This window comes from Cololabis saira, chromosome 8, assembly GCF_033807715.1.
Source record: "Cololabis saira isolate AMF1-May2022 chromosome 8, fColSai1.1, whole genome shotgun sequence".
In the NCBI taxonomy this organism is placed as follows: domain Eukaryota; kingdom Metazoa; phylum Chordata; class Actinopteri; order Beloniformes; family Belonidae; genus Cololabis; species Cololabis saira.
This window is the reverse complement of record NC_084594.1, coordinates 24,086,477-24,104,386: the sequence shown is the minus strand read 5'-3', so window position 1 is coordinate 24,104,386 and position 17,910 is coordinate 24,086,477. Positions and strand designations below refer to the sequence as shown.

The 17,910-nt window shown below is 40.1% G+C and overlaps 2 protein-coding genes across 2 annotated transcripts; one reads left to right on the top strand and one right to left on the bottom strand.

Annotated features, from left to right (window-relative positions):
• The first annotated feature begins 3,551 nt into the window (after positions 1-3,551).
• On the top strand, positions 3,552-5,370 carry cish (cytokine inducible SH2-containing protein). The gene is made up of 3 exons (XM_061728541.1): positions 3,552-3,957; positions 4,494-4,657; positions 4,817-5,370. Exons 1-3 carry the CDS (start codon positions 3,938-3,940, stop codon positions 5,314-5,316), a joined length of 684 nt encoding a protein of 227 aa, XP_061584525.1. The 5' UTR covers positions 3,552-3,937; the 3' UTR covers positions 5,317-5,370.
• A 686-nt stretch (positions 5,371-6,056) lies between these two features.
• hemk1 (HemK methyltransferase family member 1) lies at positions 6,057-17,834 on the bottom strand. Its single transcript, XM_061728540.1, has 11 exons — positions 17,559-17,834; positions 13,064-13,237; positions 12,887-12,978; positions 12,712-12,805; positions 12,498-12,620; positions 8,695-8,759; positions 8,536-8,585; positions 8,191-8,296; positions 7,460-7,555; positions 7,070-7,180; positions 6,057-6,853 (listed from the first exon to the last, which is right to left on the bottom strand). Exons 1-11 carry the CDS (start codon positions 17,631-17,633, stop codon positions 6,796-6,798), a joined length of 1,044 nt encoding a protein of 347 aa, XP_061584524.1. The 5' UTR covers positions 17,634-17,834; the 3' UTR covers positions 6,057-6,795.
• Positions 17,835-17,910: the final 76 nt, after the last annotated feature.

Below are 17,910 nucleotides of genomic sequence, written 5' to 3'. Positions count from 1 at the left end.
AAGACATTTATGTATTCTTGTGTTTTTAAATATTCATTGTCTTTAGTATGCAGATATTAAGCTGATACTTTAAAACAAGATGATTAGATTGTAAGATCTATGCAAGACCTATCAAAGTAGAGCAGGAACCAACTTCCTGACGTCCACAGTCAACAGCTGTGACATTCCAAACACTGCTGCAGTGAATTAACTACAAAATAATCATGTCATCCCGCTGGGTTAGGTTTTTTGCATACAAATGTGCAACAGCGATATTGCATGAAGCTTGTTTGACTGGTTTCCAACACTGCCATCTGCTCTCTTCTGGAGAAAACAACCGGAATCTGTTTCAAACTTCTCCACTTCGATCAACCAGAACATCAACACATGAAGACAATCCTCCTCTCCCGCATCTTGTACATCTTGTCTTACAAAGTCCAGATTTTTATCACAAGCAACTTGCTGCTTTGGTTGATTCGATGATGCAAAGAGTGGCTTCTTTCTTTTAGTCAATCTGTAATTTGATCTTTAAAGTTTAAAAGAAATGATGATGATTATCATGGAGATCAGAACAAGTCATTAAAAAAGGTCATGTGAAGCTGCAGTTTTAAGCTAAATGTTTTTTATATATACATAAAATAAAAAAGCAACAGTTAAAATTATCCTCATTATTCTATTTTAACAAATATTTGGTTGTAAGAAAAGTAAAATGTTTGCAACTGTGATTATTAGCACAAATGGAGTGCTCATAAAGTAAATGTTAGCATTTGTGAAGGTTATGTGAATTAAACCAAGTGTCATTTAAACTCTCTGACTTACATCAGACAATTCTCATACGCTTTAGTTTTTACCAGTCTGAAGTCTTCTTACATGACCATATTCATCAGTAAAAATACCACAGCAAAACCACTTCACATATTTTGGGAATTAAATCAACAAATCATTTTGATGAAAACATCTACAAAGAGGTTTTTCCATCCGATGACATCCCGCCTCTGCGGTTCAACCCAGGTCAGTGCTCTGCAATCAAAGCTCTTCGGATGAACACGGTTTTCTCTCCTAACTTACAAAGGATGAATTTATGCTGCCAATTCCAGGCAGTGACAAAGTTTCTCAGAATATCCTTGAAACGAACGCCCTCTCTCGCGCTCTCGCTCTCTTTAAAAAAAATGTAATGCCTAAACACTGTGTCCCAGTATGCTAATCACTGTGTCCTTACACCACCTAGTTCTTGGTAAATCCAAGTTATGCAGTGTGTTTCAATGAGAAAAGTTAGATTATATAGAAATAATCAGAAATAAAATGAGGCAATTTCCTGTGGTATTTTGGGGAGAGGTTGTTAATGTGCGTAGTTGTCCTGGCCTGATTTAACCAAACATTGTTAGAGATAAATGAAATACATCTACGTGCAAACTATTAAGCAAGAAAAACAATTAGGTGAGCCGTCTCAGCAGGAGACAAACTAGGATACATAAAGCCCTTTTGTTTTTATTTGCCACAGCTAATCAGGAGTTGACCTTTGGCACAACAACAATCATTTCAAGTCATGCCTGCCTGTGTCACAGTCACACTCACGAAGATGCAAGCTCAAGAATGGACTGCAGTTGGACATTTTTAATCCTCATGTAGAAACCGTCTGGACATTTGGGTCACACACACAAAAGAAAAAAAGGTTTAGTAACAAAAGGAATCACAAGACCCTAACCAGGGTCTCGCATTTGACACAATGTCAGAAAGACATCACAGGGAACACACCTATGCTCTTTCAAACATGAGAACTTTAACTCCCACCTCTAAACTGGAACAGAAATGATTAGTCATTAACTACTAGTTGGAACTCAGTAACTGTTTTGAGACCATTTGGCTCTGAAGAAAAATAAACCTGCAGGTGCTGACTTAAAAAAAAAACTTGGAACCAGATTTATTTTGTCCAACAGGAAAGCTATGCAACTGACTGAGTCTGGCACTGCTGGTTAGACAAAAGAAAACAGCTCATTTAAAATTTCACAATGTTTTGGGAACTACACGAGGCAGACTTTGCTGGTATTCTACAGACCGGAAAATTAGTTATCAAAATAGTGGTGGCACATATGCAGGGAGCTCCAAGTACACACCGAAGAAAACACACATACAGATTGGACTGAAAGCATAGCAGCACCTTGCTGTCTATTTATCCAGTGTTTCCAGCTTTCCAGGATTATGTTGTTGCTATCTATCTGCTAAAAAGGAAGAGCACTGATAAAAGCAAACCTAATATTGTTGAGGTACAGGTCGATCTGATTTTATAAAAGGCAACTGCAGTAAATAAAAATAAAATAAACAAATATTTAAGAGTTTCTGGTTACAACCACTTTTCCAACAGTGTTCTTTATCCTTTGTGAGCAGAGAAAAGAAGTTTGTTCACCAGAATTTGGTAGATAGAGTCCACAAGACTTCTCAGAAAAAAGGCTCATTACAGGATTCCTGGGAAAAGGTTGAGATTCCGCTATTTGGGATCAGCAGTCTTTTGTGAATTATGATGCATCTTATTCCTTTTTTAACACTCCACCGTTTCCAAAACTATTACATCTTGATGTATGAGAAAAATGCTAAGAAGATAGTTTTAAGAAATATTTTTGAAAACCTTTCCCTTTAGTGAAATATGCAGGGAGGGGGGGCAGCTTCTGGATAATCCTAAACAGATTTTTTTCCTTTTTTACCATATCTAAAGAATATAAAAATAGAGAAAATAGAAAATACTTACTTTAGGTAGATGGTGGCACTGCACTCATCATTTTATTAGGCATAGATGTTCTGTAGCTACTTAATAAAGTAAAGGGGCCTCTGAGTTCAGGGCCTACAGAGGAGGTAAATGTCCGAAAAAAATTGGACTACACGTAGTAATTGACACATAGTTCAACAAACTATAACTGTGAAGAGATAAAGACAAAGTAAAACTGTTGCACACATATTATAGCTAAAAACACAATTTTCTCAAGCATCAAGTTGAGTTAAGCCATTTTGTTTGTTTACTCTCACAATGACATTTTGTTTTCTCCAGCACGATTTTTACTCTAAAACTCCAAGAAAACCTCTCACCATGTTTTTCCAGACAGGATCGAGGGAAATCTATATTACTGGAAAAAAAAGCCCGTGTGCATTCCTATTATGTTTAATGTCGAGGGGGTGAATTCCCAGAACGAGGGCTGTGTCGGGGCGGAGTCTGAACCCTGCGATCATTCCTGGAAAGCGAGTAGGCAGAAGCTGATGCGCGATTCCTGGGAGCGCGCATGAGACCGGGGGGTGACAAGCGCGGCGGAACGCCACTAAAAATAATAAAATACACAAAAAAACAACATAAAAATGATAATAAATGTCAATTTTTGCCGATGTTTTCGAGTCATTTACCCGTTCGACACCGATCTGAAGCCTGAATTATGGTTCTGCGTTAAATCGACGCAGAGCTTACGCCGTAGGGTTACGGCGTAGCCTTCCGCGTACGTTCTGCGTCGGTGTAACGCGGGACCATAAATCAGCCCTGAGAGGAAAGAGGGCTGGTGCAGCCGCCGTGACGTCAGAGCCGCCGGTGCAGTTTAGAGTTCTCAGAATAGACTTCTAGGAAATGGTTCATTTTAAAAGCCAAGCCTTTACTTTCTGCCGTTCTCACATTTGGTTTGCCACTCTCGCGAAAAACACACTCCGAAACCGCTCCTGTACATTGGAGTTTTCCAAACGCTTCACATTTAGGTGGCTTTTATTTATTTTATCCTTTTTGTTTTTCATTAACGAGATTAGATAGTGATCGGCTGCGTGTCTTTGTATCGCCTTCAAGCCGCCCCTTCCACGCACAACCGGCGCAACAGGTTCGCTTGTTTTTCTAGTAAAAGGTGCCGACTTTGTAGGTCATACCTTCTCTTTATATGTTTTTATTTCCCGAAGAGGCATTCTGATCGGATTTGACTCCAGAGGATTTAATAGCATGATTCTTTGTGTGCCAGGGTAAGTAGACTTTTCTTTGTTCCTCTCTGTCTTCACTTCACACCTCCCTGTTGGCACACATAATAAATATATCTGGACTATTTATATTAATTAACTCATGATAACGTGCATATAAAGTTGCTAAGTGAGTCAGGGAAAGATATGGGCCTATTAAGCTTAACGTAATAACAAGAAGAAAAAAAATGCTTCCTCCCACACCAAAAAGACCAGAGCAAAACCAATTGCTGATTAAATGAAAAAAAAGGAAAGGGAAAAAAGGGGGGAAAATATGGTAGTGAATAAACAGTATGAATATTTCACATATTTAGCCTTTAAAATCCTTTTCATGCAGTATTAACAGTAAGACAAAACATGTCACAATCAAAATCAAACAAAAGCAACAGTGTAACTGGGGGTGGGAGTGGGGGAGAGGGTGCTATTTGCTAATAGAGCCAAAAAACAAAAAAAATCATGATTCACACATAAAATCATGTTGCAAATTTTTTTTCCAACTGTGCTTATGACAATTAACCCCAATGTTTCCATCGTATGTGCAGTCCCAGAGCTCTTCTGCCTGCCGCCCCATCCATCGAGGGCCCGCGGGGCATGCGAGCAGGAACAACACCTCCTACCCCATGCCTTCAAAGCACCCCTCAAATATGGGACTCCACGAAGGACCTACGAGCAATTGCCAGCAACTTCTGCCATCTAGAAAATGCAGGTACAGTTGAAATTCACAGCTTGTTGCTGCCACTAAATATAACACATATGATTCCTTTAAAAAAAAAAATAAAGCCAGCTTTCAGTAAATGTATTTCTCAGCTTTGACATATTAGTTATATTACGTGATTGCTAATATTTGGGAACCCTGTGTGTGTAGGATGGTACTGGGGAGCTGTGACGGCAGCTCAGGCTCACGCTGCACTTCAAGAAGCATCTGAGGGAGCCTTTCTGGTCCGAGACAGCAGCCACCCTCTCTACATGCTGACCCTGTCAGTCAGGACTGCGCGTGGACCCACAAGTATCCGGATCCAGTACAGCGGCGCTCAGTTTCTGCTGGACTCCAGCTCCCCGGCCCGGCCCAGCCTCTCGTCCTTCCCCAACGTGCCCAGTTTAGTGCAGCACTACATGGGACCAAAGGGGAAAGCAAAGGAGGGGAAGGTTGAAGAAGAGGAGGCTCCTTCAAAACCCTCCGAGCACACTATCCAGGAGACGTCGTTGATACTCAAACTGAAGCGGGCTGTGTACAAGCCCCAGAACCTCCCCTCTTTACAGCACCTAACACGTCTCGTCATTAACAGACACACCGAATGCCCCGAGCAGCTCCCACTCCCGAGGCCTCTGCTGTGTTACTTGCGGGACTATCCCTTCAAGGTATGAGGTGTGTGTGTGGAGGGGTGTCTGTCTGTAAAATCTGCCACTACGGACAAATCAAACCTTAGCCCCTTTCACACAGCCAGTTCGAGGCGGGAACGTTGCGCCTTTAAGCCGCCTCGCTGTTCTGTGTGAAAGTCACGGAGGCGGAATGGTGGGGCCAAGTGGCCCCACCAATAAGCCGGCAGCGGAGGTAGTCACAGAGCCGTCACAGAGACGAAACGGGGTCTGTGTGAATGACACAGCCGGCATGCCGCTGACATGACGGTCGGACTGACGCTGTCGTCACGCCTCTGATTGCGGAACGCCGGCATGCTGTGTGAATTTACAGACGGGAGCGGCGTTATGCCGGCGTTGTATGGTTCTGTGTGAACCAACAAAGGCGGCGTATTGGCAGGACTTCTTTACACCAATATTGCGGAATCTCTGTGTGAAAGGGGCTTTTGTTTGAAGGATTTAAAAACAAAAAACTGGCAGATCCTGAAAGTCCTTTTGTGTCTGTGGAGGCCAGTCACAAAAAACTCTGCGGACAAAGTCTGTGCAAATGCAGTCAAGACTGACGTGTCTGGTTCCAGACTAAATCTTCAAGGACTGGGCCAAGAAGTACCCTGGAAAAACAAACAAACAAGAAAAAAAAAAACAGTACTGTAATCTACTCTTGCTTCAAGATGGATATGGACACCGTCCTTTTTTTTAACCTTACTAGTTCTGGATGTAAATACTGTTTCTAAGAAATATACTGATTCCACTGAGACATCTTTTATGCCATTTTATTTTTCTCAGCAAAGCATTTTTTGTACCTTTTACATGTGTACATTTTTTTATTAAAATAATCATCTTGAACAGAAGCTTCCATCATTTATATTCTTTATGAAATCTACCTGTTTTGGTTAAAATACCATTAATGCTCAAGACGGGACGGAGAAACACTCGTCATCATTAGCCATCACATGATGACTGCTCTTGTGACATTTATTACGAAACATTTCACCATAAATCACCTTTGAAACACAGAGACTGTGGCTTCTGAGGTTTAAATATGTGGGAGAAGCTGATTTTGTGAGGAAGTAAAGGCCACATTGTGTGTGTGTGCGTGCTTTCGCTCGACAAAGCGTACGGCCTGCATCTGAGTCAGCGGGTACACAAGCAAAGGGGAGGACCGTTCATCAGCAGATTCACAGAACTACTGAATGCTTCCTGGGAGGAGGGAGAGATTCTGAGAGGGAGGGTTCTAAGAAAAGCTTTGGTAATTACCTTCAGCTTTGAGCCTGCGTATGCACACGCACGCACGCACGCTGTTATTGTGATTCAAGGTGCAACCATAGCTCATAAGCAGGTTAAAAGCGCGGCAGTGTTGTGAAAATTATGTGTTATTGTGCACATTGGGAGTTTTGAGAGATCACATCGGAGGGAGCTCCTCCGGTGGGGGAGAGGAGTTGAGGCTGCAGCTACGGCCGGCATAATAGGATCTCGGCTTCTCAATCCTTATCGAGCGTCTGGTGCTGGTTTTGACTCTTCTCTCTGAAGGATGCAGAATCGTGGCCTAAAACAGTTAAGAGATAGGCGTCTTAGATGTTTATTCTGAATTTGTCAGGAAAAAAAACAACAAAAAGCCTTCAAAAGAACAGATATATGTGCAATAAAACCGTTACTTTAAATGAGATGGGCAATAAGTGCAGCTTTTTCATGACGATGCGTGATTATTACAACAATTTAATGATTTCCATGTGACGGGTACAGAGAGATTTTCCACACGGACCTGCCGTTGATGTCGTGTCGTGTTTCCACATACTGCAGCTCTTCCACATTCACCTCCACCCAGCGCTGAATAAGCGAGGGTTGTCTGGGTTCCACCTCCAAGTAAACACGACTGTTTGTCGCAGGAGGAACGATGCAAAAAACAAGCATTAAAATTCAATTAACAACAGAGCAGGATTATAAGGAGTAAGCTTGATTTGAGAGGAGTGGCTAATGCCTGGAACTGTATTCACTGGAAGTCCCGCAGAAAGCTTAACTCATTAAAGAGGAAACACGATACATGTGTTTTTCAGAGCGTGCTGTTCTTGTGACAAGCTGCTGTTAGGTATTAAACTCTGGTGGGTTGGTGAGTGTTAGCGTGTGTTTCCTATCAGCCAGTGCTGTTCCTTACCTGTGCTTTGACAGAATGTGAGGAGCCAAAGTTACAATCTGCTTGATCACGTTCAGGCCGTCGACGCCGCCGTCTAAAGCTGCATGGTCTTCAAATCTGGCAGTAGCAAATAAATAAAATTAAAAAAGTTGTAGGACATGTAATGCTTTGAGGCAAATTAATGGTGCATTTTATTGCAAAAAAAAAGAAAAAAAAAGGATATTGTTCACTCAAAGAAATAACTAATTTGGTATTAGAGTTTTTTTTTTTTTTTATAATTCACTAACATTTAAATGTCTCATGAGGCACTGACATTACTGACATTGGAGACATGAATTTAAAATTCAATCATGGGGAGGGGGGAGCCATAGCTCGACCAGCACACAGAGAGCTTCTTCTTTTGGCTCAGCTCTCTCTTCAACACGGCAGACGCGTGCAGTCTCCGACGCTGCACATGCCGCACCAATCCTATCAATGTCCCACTCCAACCCTCGGACAGGTTTATTCATTACAACACAAGAACAACCAGCAAAATAAACAGCTGATAAATGCAGTGACGACCAATTTAATTTAAGGTGACCAGAATCAGATCTTTTTCAGCATAATCTACAAAACAGGAGGTTACCTTTGTACCGACAAGCTGTTAGCAGAGTAATTACGAAAGGCTTGAATAGCAAATTAACTCGCTGTTGGACCCTGGGAATAGTTTACAGTGTCAAGAGAAAAAAAATGTAAGGGATTTCTTTTGTCACCTAGAAATTTCAGGTTCCAGTGAAGTCATATCCTCTGAAAACAGGTATGGAGGGTTACTGACCAACGCTGAGACGGTGCTGCACAGGTTTAACACAGTTTCTGCATCTGAAACACACAACATTAACTTTTAATCACCAATGTGTTTTGGGACTGCTGAAATTAATTATATATATATATATATATATATATATATATATATATATATATATATATATACATACATACATATATATATATACACACACACACACACACACACACACACACACACACACACACACACACACACACACACACACACACACACACACACACACACACACACACACACACACACAACATACCTTTCATGATATCAATCTTATAAACTTGCAGTCTGTCATCAAGCCCCAACCTGTGAGCAAAATCTATTTTCAGTCAAAATAGTTTACAAAAACTTGAATTAAACAAAATAAATCAATAAATATAGACATTTAAACGTATTTTTCCTTTTTCAAAATTACCTGCGTGCGTTCTCTCTGGTTAAATCCACTGCATCCTGGCTTTGATCCAAGGCAATTCCTTTAAGCTAATATTCACAAAAAAACGAAAACAAAGGAATCAGCTTTCAGCAAGTATTTGAACTGGTCGGATTTTCTGTATCTGTCGGCATGACAAAATTAATATAATTAAGATACTTAGAAAAAGGTTGTATTGAAATTAGAGACAGATGAACACTGGATTGGATTAGCCAGTTGAAACACTGTATTCACTTTCTTTTTAACTCATTACTTTAATGTTTCCAACACCTACTGATTATTTAAGCAGCTGTTGCATTATTTTTCATTGTGTAAAGAACAGCCTACATCTACTAAAAGTCTTGAAGGGAGACTAATATATAAACCATTCTTTCCTTGTATAAACAGCATGAGAAATCTTAAGTGAGGCCCAGAAATCTAGAATATGAAAGTAAGGTGTGGAGTAGGTAAGAAGTGAATATATCAGACATCTCCCGCCTTCTAATACTTGCTTGAGGCTAAAGGCAACATTAGACAGTATTGCCACTACTAACAATGAAAACACTCCCAACTGCACCGACAGGTTTTAACAAGGAAGCAGAATGTGAGGAACAAGAATATGTTATCATAATGCTTAACTGCTGAAGCAGTCCTGAAGACAGCACCGCTAAACGGTCGCAGCAGCAGTGAAACCAAGCTTATGATTTGATTAGTTCAAAATTACAACATTTGTTTCTAATATTGAATTCCTTTTACAGGTTGTTTCCTGGATGAACTATGATGAAATCAGAATGCTGGTTAGCGCTGTTGAATCACAGCTAGAAGGCTCCAGAGTCAAATCTTGGCCGGAGCCTTTCTGTGTCAAGGTTGCTTGTTCTCCCCACCACGCCTGCATGGATTTCTCTCCAGAAACTATGGCTTCCACAGTCCAAAAGCATGCACGTTCAGACAGTTGGTGATTCTGAACTGACCACAGGAGTCATTGTGAATGGTTATTTGTCTCCCTGTGGGACTATGATGGAGTGACCACCTATCAGGTTTCAGGTATGCCCCAGCCCTTTCCTGATGACAGCTTTTTGATATAGACACTTACAGACACAGCCAAGTTTATTTTGCATTAGTTATCCTTAAATAAGTAAGGCTATTTGATATGCAAAATGCAGTGAAAACTGCAACGGGAGATTATTTTTCAACTGTGTTTACATGTCTTCTAAAGCAACCATGACCAGAATACAGTATTGTGACTTAATGCAATTTCAGTTCACTTCAAATATGACCTTATTTCAATTAAGGTCTCTGTTTACATGGTAGTTTTTTTATTGTCTTAATTATGTTAATATGGTAATATTGTTGTCAAATCACAATGTTGCTGCTCCTTTTACCCGTTTCTGTGATTCGTGCCGGTTCGCTGGACTAGCCGAAAGCTACTTTGAATATGTTTCATGCTTTTGTACTCTGCGTTATCTTTTCTGTGAAAAGATAAAAGCTCAGAAAATGTTGGAGGAAATTTTAAACAGACTCCATGTTGTTAACTTTATCACAAATTTTAAGTTACAACCCCAATTCCCCAAAAAGTTATGTGTAAAATGTGAACAAAAACAGAAAACAGATATCATAAGCTTGGTGACTTGCAAATCTCTCAAACTCATATTGTATTCCCAATGGAGGACAAACAACATATCAGAAGTTGAAACACTATGATGCAACCCCATTACCGTCAGAGATGCAGGCTTTTGAACTAAGCGCTGATAACAAGCTGGGTGGTTTCTCTCCTCTGTAGTTTCACATGGTTTCCAAAAAAGATATAAAAGTTTGATTCATCTGACCACAGGACAGAAAGATAGCGAGACTGACCGTGTTCATGTATGGTTTTCTTCTTTGCATGATAGAGCTAGAAACTGTGACTGTAGATTGCACAGTGAACTGTGCTCACACAGTGATCACTGAAAGTGTTCCTGGGTCCATGCAGTGATTCCCAAGTAAGGACTGTAGACACAGTTTTTAATGCAGTTCTGCCTGAGGACCCAAAGATCACAAGTATCCAGTTTTGACCTTTGACCTTGCCCACAGATTCCTCCTGATTCTCTAAATCTTTTGATAATGTTACACTAACATTACTCATATTAATGGTTGGATCTTCAAAGCCTTTGTAATTTTACATTGAGGAACCTTTTCCTATAATTGTTCCACAACCTTTTGATGCAGTTTGCAGCAGATTGGTGAACCTGGTGGATCTTTGCCTCTCTGAAATAGTCCTTTTATACCCAGTCATGTGTCGGACCTGTTGCCAGTTGATCCTCCAGTAGTTTTTGACAGTTACTTTCCTAGGCTTTTGTTGCCCCTGTTCCAACTTTTTTACGATGTGCTGCTGGCATCAAATTCAAATGAGCTGGTATTTTCCATGAAATGACAAAATGGCTTAGTTTCAACATCTGATAGGTTGTTTCTATTGTTTGGAATAAAATATGAGTTAATGAGATTTGCAAATCATTGTGTTCGGTTTTTATTCATGTCGTATACACAGTACTCGAGTTGTAAAAAAGAATCAGGGGGGATGGTGGATTTTATCATATGGGGACAGATAATTTGTGCTGATTACAAATAATATAATATATTACAAATAATAGCACTGACCAAAACACCTGCAGAAATACTGCAGGAATGACATAGCAGCAGTTAAATGCAGCCTTCTGTAAGCTTTAAATATCCACTGGGCTTACATCAAATACATCAAAACACAACAATAAAAAACAGTTTTCTGAACTTCAAAATCAACATGCCTCTGTCCTTCACAGGATAAATAAAATGGATCACTGCAAAAACTCTAAATCTTAACAAGAATATTTGTCTTATTTCGAGTTAAAATGTCTCATTTTAATAAAAAAATCTCATTACACTTAAAACAAGACTCATCACTGGAAAAAACAACAATTTTCAGCTGTTTCAAGTAGATTTTCACTTGAAATAAGTAGAAAAATCTGCCAGTGGAACAAGATTATTTTGCTTGTAATAAGAAGATAAATCTTGTCCCACTGGCAGATTTTCCTACTTATTTCAAGTGAAAATTTACCTGAAACAGGTGAAAATTGTCACATTTTTCTGATGATGACTCTAAATGTTGAAATAGCAGTAAAACCACATTCATTGATGAAATGACATAAGGGATGGAAAGGGGGGATGATTTTGACCGTTTTTATTTCAGGGGGGATGCCATCTCCCCTCATCCCCCCTCAACTCCAGTACTGTGTATACAGCGGCCCAACTTTTTGAGAACTGGGATTGTAGACGGTTTATACTCTCGACCACACTTGCCCACAAACAGACTTTGAATTGGAACAGAACTTCAACTGTAACTGATGACTTTTCACAAGTACGCAAGCAAATGAGAAAGGGCTCATGTGTCATCCTAAGTGCCAACTTCTGGGTTCGAAGCTAATGTACAAATAAGAAGAGTTCCCTGACTGAACACCAGAAGCATGGGACATCAATTTCTAGCACTGGTACTGCACTATTGCTGTTCTACTTGTTCGCTGCCATTTAACAGATGAAAAAATCTTTGGGTTTCTTATTATAATGAAGACTGGATGCCGTTACTTACTTTGGACAAAAGCATCTCCTATATGTAATAGCCTGTGAAAAATGATCCTCCTTTTTGTCAATCTCTCTGTTGAATGTTAGTTTAATTCTGAAGAGTCAACCTGCTGCTATTGCAATTATTGAAAACTCAGTAGTTATCGCCCACAACCTCTGGGGGCCAGAAATGTGCACGAGGCTCAACATCTGTTTCCAATAATAAAGTCACACCTTACCTGAGGAAGACTCGTCAGCAGACTAAGAGAAATGGCACCAGAACCGCATCCCACTTCCAAGCATGTCTGTTGAGCACTTCTGGACTTGCTCTTTAGATCTGAGAGCACATGTTCGACCAACTCCTACACCGAAGGAGAAAGAAAGAAGGAGAAATAAAACTGATGGTTATGTGCGATTTATCACTGAATTTGCACTGTTTTTGACCTCTCTAACCTCGGTTTCGGGTCTTGGTATGAACACAGGAGACCTCAACTTCAGTGTCAGGTCTCTGAAGTCCCACTCCTCAATGATATACTGTACTGGCATTCTGTACATCAGGTTGTGGTCTCCTTAGTGAAAATGGCACCTTATGTACTTACACAGAGATATATTGCTTGTAAAAACTTACCTAGAGAGACGTTTGGTGCAAAGTCGCCAAACCTGCTCTGTCTTTTCTTGGCTGAGGAACTCTGTTAACCTCTCCTGCTCAACACTTTCTATCTGGGTAAAGATCAGGAAACGGATGCCATTCATTGGAGACTTTACCAAAGGAAATGCAGAATAAGCTCAGCAAATTGCAACATACCGTTTTAGCTCCTAGGACATGAGCAATGATGTAGCGGCTGGAGAGCTCAGGCTCTGTCACACCTCTCTTCTCAAAGTGGCGGCTCCAAAAGTTCACCGCCTTGAGCGCTGTGATGCGGCTAGCAGGCAAAGCTGGATTTCTGCATGTGTGCACGGCATTGAAGCTCCCAATCGCCTGTAAGAATTATGTTTAAGACAGATTTAAAGTAAGTTCAAAATTAGAATATTGTGATAAAGTTCTTTATTTTCTGTAATGCGATTAAAAAACAAAAATGTCATACATTCTGGATTCATTACAAATCAACTGAAATATTGCAAGCCTTTTATTATTTTAATATTGCTGATTATGGTTTACAGTTTAAGATTAAGATTCCCAGAATATTCAAATTTTTTGAGATAGGATATTTGAGTTTTCTTTAGCTGTAAGCCATGATCAGCAATATTAAAATAATAAAAGGCTTGCAATATTTCAGTTGATTTGTAATGAATCCAGAATGTATGACATTTTTGTTTTTGTAATTGCATTACAGAAAATCACAATATTCTAATTTTCTGAGGCCGTCCTGTATGTCACTTCCTTCACCCAGTAAACAGTTAGGAGGTGATCTGTGCACCAGCAATCGGATGTAATCTGTCTGATGTAATCTTACGTTAGAGAGGTGTTTCTTACCTGTCCTGCACATACTGCACAAAAATGGACATAAAAAATGAAGCAACAAACATTTGTCAACTCCGTAAAGGCTTTGCAAGCATCCATATTTCCTTTTTCTATTTTTAACATTAGAATACCTGTTGGGTATTGACTGTAGTCAATGATCAGTTTTAAGTGACTCAGTTCCACACTAATAAACCTGTATTTCCTTCTTTTTTGTTTCCATACAATATGTGCATGCATCCATGGGTGTAGATCCCGGGGGGGACTGGGGGGACATGTCCCCCCCAATTTCTGAAAAACATGAATTGTACCCCCGAATAAAAATACCCTAAATTATTCAAAAAAAAAAAAGAATATTTATTAAAAATATATTTCTAAAAAAAGAATACATCCACGGTCCGTTTTGAGGTGTACAGAATGAAAGTATTGCTACTCCATACATTTTTTTTATTTTAGTCTGAATTAATATTTTACAATTTTTTGACGGGCTCGACCAGAGCCGGATTAACGCAAAGGCAAACTAGGCATGTGCCTAGGGCCCGATTGACAGGGGGGGGCCCAGACAGAGGGACAAAAAAAAAAAAAAAATTTTTTTTTTTTTTTTTTTGTCTGCACACACATTAATGGTTGATAACATGCCGGTAAAAACCTAAAGCATATGTGCATTATTACTATATTTAGTATACATACATATATATATACGCATACATACGCACAGGGCCGCCGCAAGGGATGTGCGAACCGTGCGACCGCATGGGGCCTCACGCCCCACGGGGCCTCGCGCCCCAAGGGGCCTCGCGCTATGGGCAGTTTTTTTTTTCCCCAATTTTTTTTTTCTTTTCGTTTTTTTTTCTCCTTTTTTCCCCTTATAAATATCAACAGTCACGTTCCATTACAGACCTAAATGTGTACTAGTCTGTGCATATCAATAAATATATGTGCAATGATGTGCGTGTCTGTTGTTCAATACAACTGATCAGACCAAGCGCAGACACAAGCTGCTCTGATCCAGACGGGTGGAGTTGGAACAAACTGTCACACAATGTTGAGAGAACGAGACAGATTCAGGAAATTTCCATCAGGGGATGAAAAAAGAAAAAAACGAAAGAAAATGGAAGAGTTTAATGTCTCTCTGAAAGGCTCGTTTGATAAATTTGTTACAAAAATCACTGATCCGCCCGGGTCTCAAGCAGCCATGGGGCTAGGGGTGGGCGGTACACCGGTGTCATAGTCATCACCGGTGTGAAACTGCGCCACAACATGGATTTTGCAATACCGTCAATACCGTAATAAATCAATTATAAAATAATAAGCCTAAATAAGGCATTAAAAACGTCGGTGATATGCAAGTTTTGCTGCCGTGTTGTGACAGCAAGAGGTGGAAACACAAACAACCTGTTTCATCACTTAAAAAACACGCACGCCCGTGAATATGAAGAGGCAACCCGGGCCAAAACGAGCGCAAGTGGGACCAGCAGCTGCTGCTGGGACCGCTGCTCCGCTGCGCAGCGGAGCACGTCCCAAGAGTACACAGCTTTCACTGCAGGCATCGTTTACTACTGCTACACCTTACGACAAGAGTAGTAAGAAATGCAGGGCTTAAAGTATTCCGGCACCGTGCCGCATCTCCGGCGTACGGAGTTTTTTTTCTCGGCGTGCGAGTTTGACTGCTTAAAAAAAAAAAAAAAAAAAAAAAGGTTTGAGAGAAAAAAAAAAGTTTGAGTCAATCGAGTTCGTCTACCAATGGAATGAGAGGAAAGCAGCTCTGGCTCAACCAAACTAACACTAGCCAATCAGAAGTAGAGCTGGGCGGGTCTTTGACGGCAGCGGAGCGCAGAGCGCTGTTTCAACCTGCTGGAATACCAGTCACCCACTTCAAGATGGAGAAAAAATTAATGAATGTCGGTTTAAAAGAATCTTTTTGCCCAGAAGAAAAAAAGAGTGACAAAAAAATACCCATAACCATGTTCTTCTCTCGAAAAAACACACCTGTACCGCGGGCTTTAGAAGAAAAAGGCGCTACAGCGCGAGTCGGGATGCAGCGGCTCAGAAGAGCAGGGAAATACGTACGAGGCGGTGTTGAACTCCGCAATTTGAAGCTTTGTATAATAATTATTAAAAAAAAAGGGTTGCTACTATGTGAATATCACTTATCACGGGTTCTTTTTGGAACGTAACCCTCTCGAAAAACAAGGGATTACTCTATATGAATACTCATGGCATAAACCTGTCAAGTTTTGGATTTAAAATTAAGGGAAATTGTCAAACCAGCTGTCCAACCAGCCCAACCGAGGTCCAGTATTACATTTTAAGACAGGTTTACAAAATATTTAAAATATAATATAATAAAAATAAATATAATATAATATAATATATATATATATATATATATATAATAAAAATATATATATAAAAATATTAACCTTATTCACATAAAGGGACAGGACAGGCTACTCCTCCCAAAACGTACCAAAAAATACCGTGATATTATACCGTCACCGTTCAAAAGATGAAAAATACCGTGATATTAATTTTAGGTCATATCGCCCACCCCTACATGGGGCCCAGATGATGATGATGCAGGGGAAGGTATCCAGTATTTTGCTAATTGGAGAGTTAAAATTGTGCATATAGACACCCGATCCGACCCGAAAAACCCAAAAGTTTCGCGCGCGCTCGCTCGCTACGCTCACGCGCGAGGGCCCCCTGGCCATGTCACACAGGGCCTCGCAAATCTCCCAGACAGCTCTGCATACGCATACACATACATACATATACACATGCAGACATACATACTACAGCACACTTTGTCTTACTGAAAATGTTATTGGTCTTTGTAGATTTGACTTCTTATTTAACTATTCAATTTAATCAACATATTTAATTAAGATTTTCTGCAAAATGCTCACAATCGATAAGATAAGGATAATTTAATAGCATTTAATAGAGCGTTGTAATAACGTATAAATAATAAAAATCTAAAAATAGTCTGATAGAATGTTTAATATACAACACATGACTTATTCTGGAATACAAAGAACCAACTTGACTATGACTATGCTATGTAAAATGTGAATTAAGTTTTATTAGTAACTTTGGTAAGTTTAAGATTTCATAAATAACATCGATGGAGGGGGGCCCAAAAATCACAGTCTGCCTAGTGTAGTCCATTTATTTAATCCGGCTCTGGGCTCGACAATGACTTTTTGTCAACGTTCTGTTTACATTCGTACCTGCCCGTAGCCAACATGCGGCTCACTTCTCCCGAGAAGTATTATTTTATTATTTAAGTAATATTAAAATTATGATTTACGGATATAACAGTTAAGTAAGCAGTGACACACACTGTTGGCTGATTAGGACAAATAAACAAGAAAGGTAAGCACAATAAATGATTCCCTGTGCAGTATTTTTTGGCGAGCCTTTACCATTTCATGGCATGGTATGAGTTGCATATTGGCAAAAAATTAAAAATTAAAATCACGTTGGTGTCCCCCCCAATCCTGACATCGGATCTGCACCCCTGCATGCATGTCACTCCTCCACATGTGTCATCCTCCTGATGGAGTCAGCCTGCTGCTGTGTGTGTCTGAGGTTCACCCACCCCCATCTGTCACACTCATTGTCAGGCACCGACTGTTTCAGTCAATACATTTATTTGCAGAAATAGTCAAATGTTATTAGAAACAATCGGTAAAGAATCGACCAGTTTGAAGTTCCTGTTACAAAACAGAGCAGAAGTGATCAATATCTGGTGTCAATTGAGTTATCATACAGCTGTTGTAAACACTGACATTACTGTGCACTTATTCTCTTTCACACTTCCAACAATAACAATTACCTTAGGTTCACCACTTTTGCACGTCAGGTAACACCTGTAGCTTGCACTTATCGACCGTCTCCACATGGTTGACATTAACACAGCCCTTACATCCTATTTATCTCATCACAGCTCCCGTGGAGTAAAGCCTTCTCGCAGCCACGTGGTAGTTGTCCCTGAACTGACAACAGTCCCCTGTTGGGAGGTTTCTGTCACCTGTACAAGGCGTACACATGTTCTAAAATAAGACACCTTACTTTAACATGGTGTTCATATTTTGTCAAAACAAATCCCCGACACACAGGAATGAGAAAGCCTGCAGTGCGTCGGGATCCCGCAACAATGAGTAGGATGAGTAAAGCCTGAATCATGG

Excerpts from the sequence above, each read along its gene's own strand:
- cish (XM_061728541.1), top strand. The coding sequence starts at position 3,938 with ATGATTCTTTGTGTGCCAGG. Across the intron at positions 3,958-4,493 it reads ATGATTCTTTGTGTGCCAGG|TCCCAGAGCTCTTCTGCCTG; the intron begins GTAAGTAGACTT and ends TCGTATGTGCAG. Across the intron at positions 4,658-4,816 it reads CTGCCATCTAGAAAATGCAG|GATGGTACTGGGGAGCTGTG; the intron begins GTACAGTTGAAA and ends CTGTGTGTGTAG.
- hemk1 (XM_061728540.1), bottom strand. The coding sequence starts at position 17,633 with ATGTCAACCATGTGGAGACGGTCGATAAGTGCAAGCTACAGGTGTTAC. Across the intron at positions 8,297-8,535 it reads TAAGATTGATATCATGAAAG|ATGCAGAAACTGTGTTAAAC; the intron begins GTATGTTGTGTG and ends TGTGTGTTTCAG. Across the intron at positions 7,181-7,459 it reads CACATTCTGTCAAAGCACAG|TCGTGTTTACTTGGAGGTGG; the intron begins GTAAGGAACAGC and ends TGCGACAAACAG.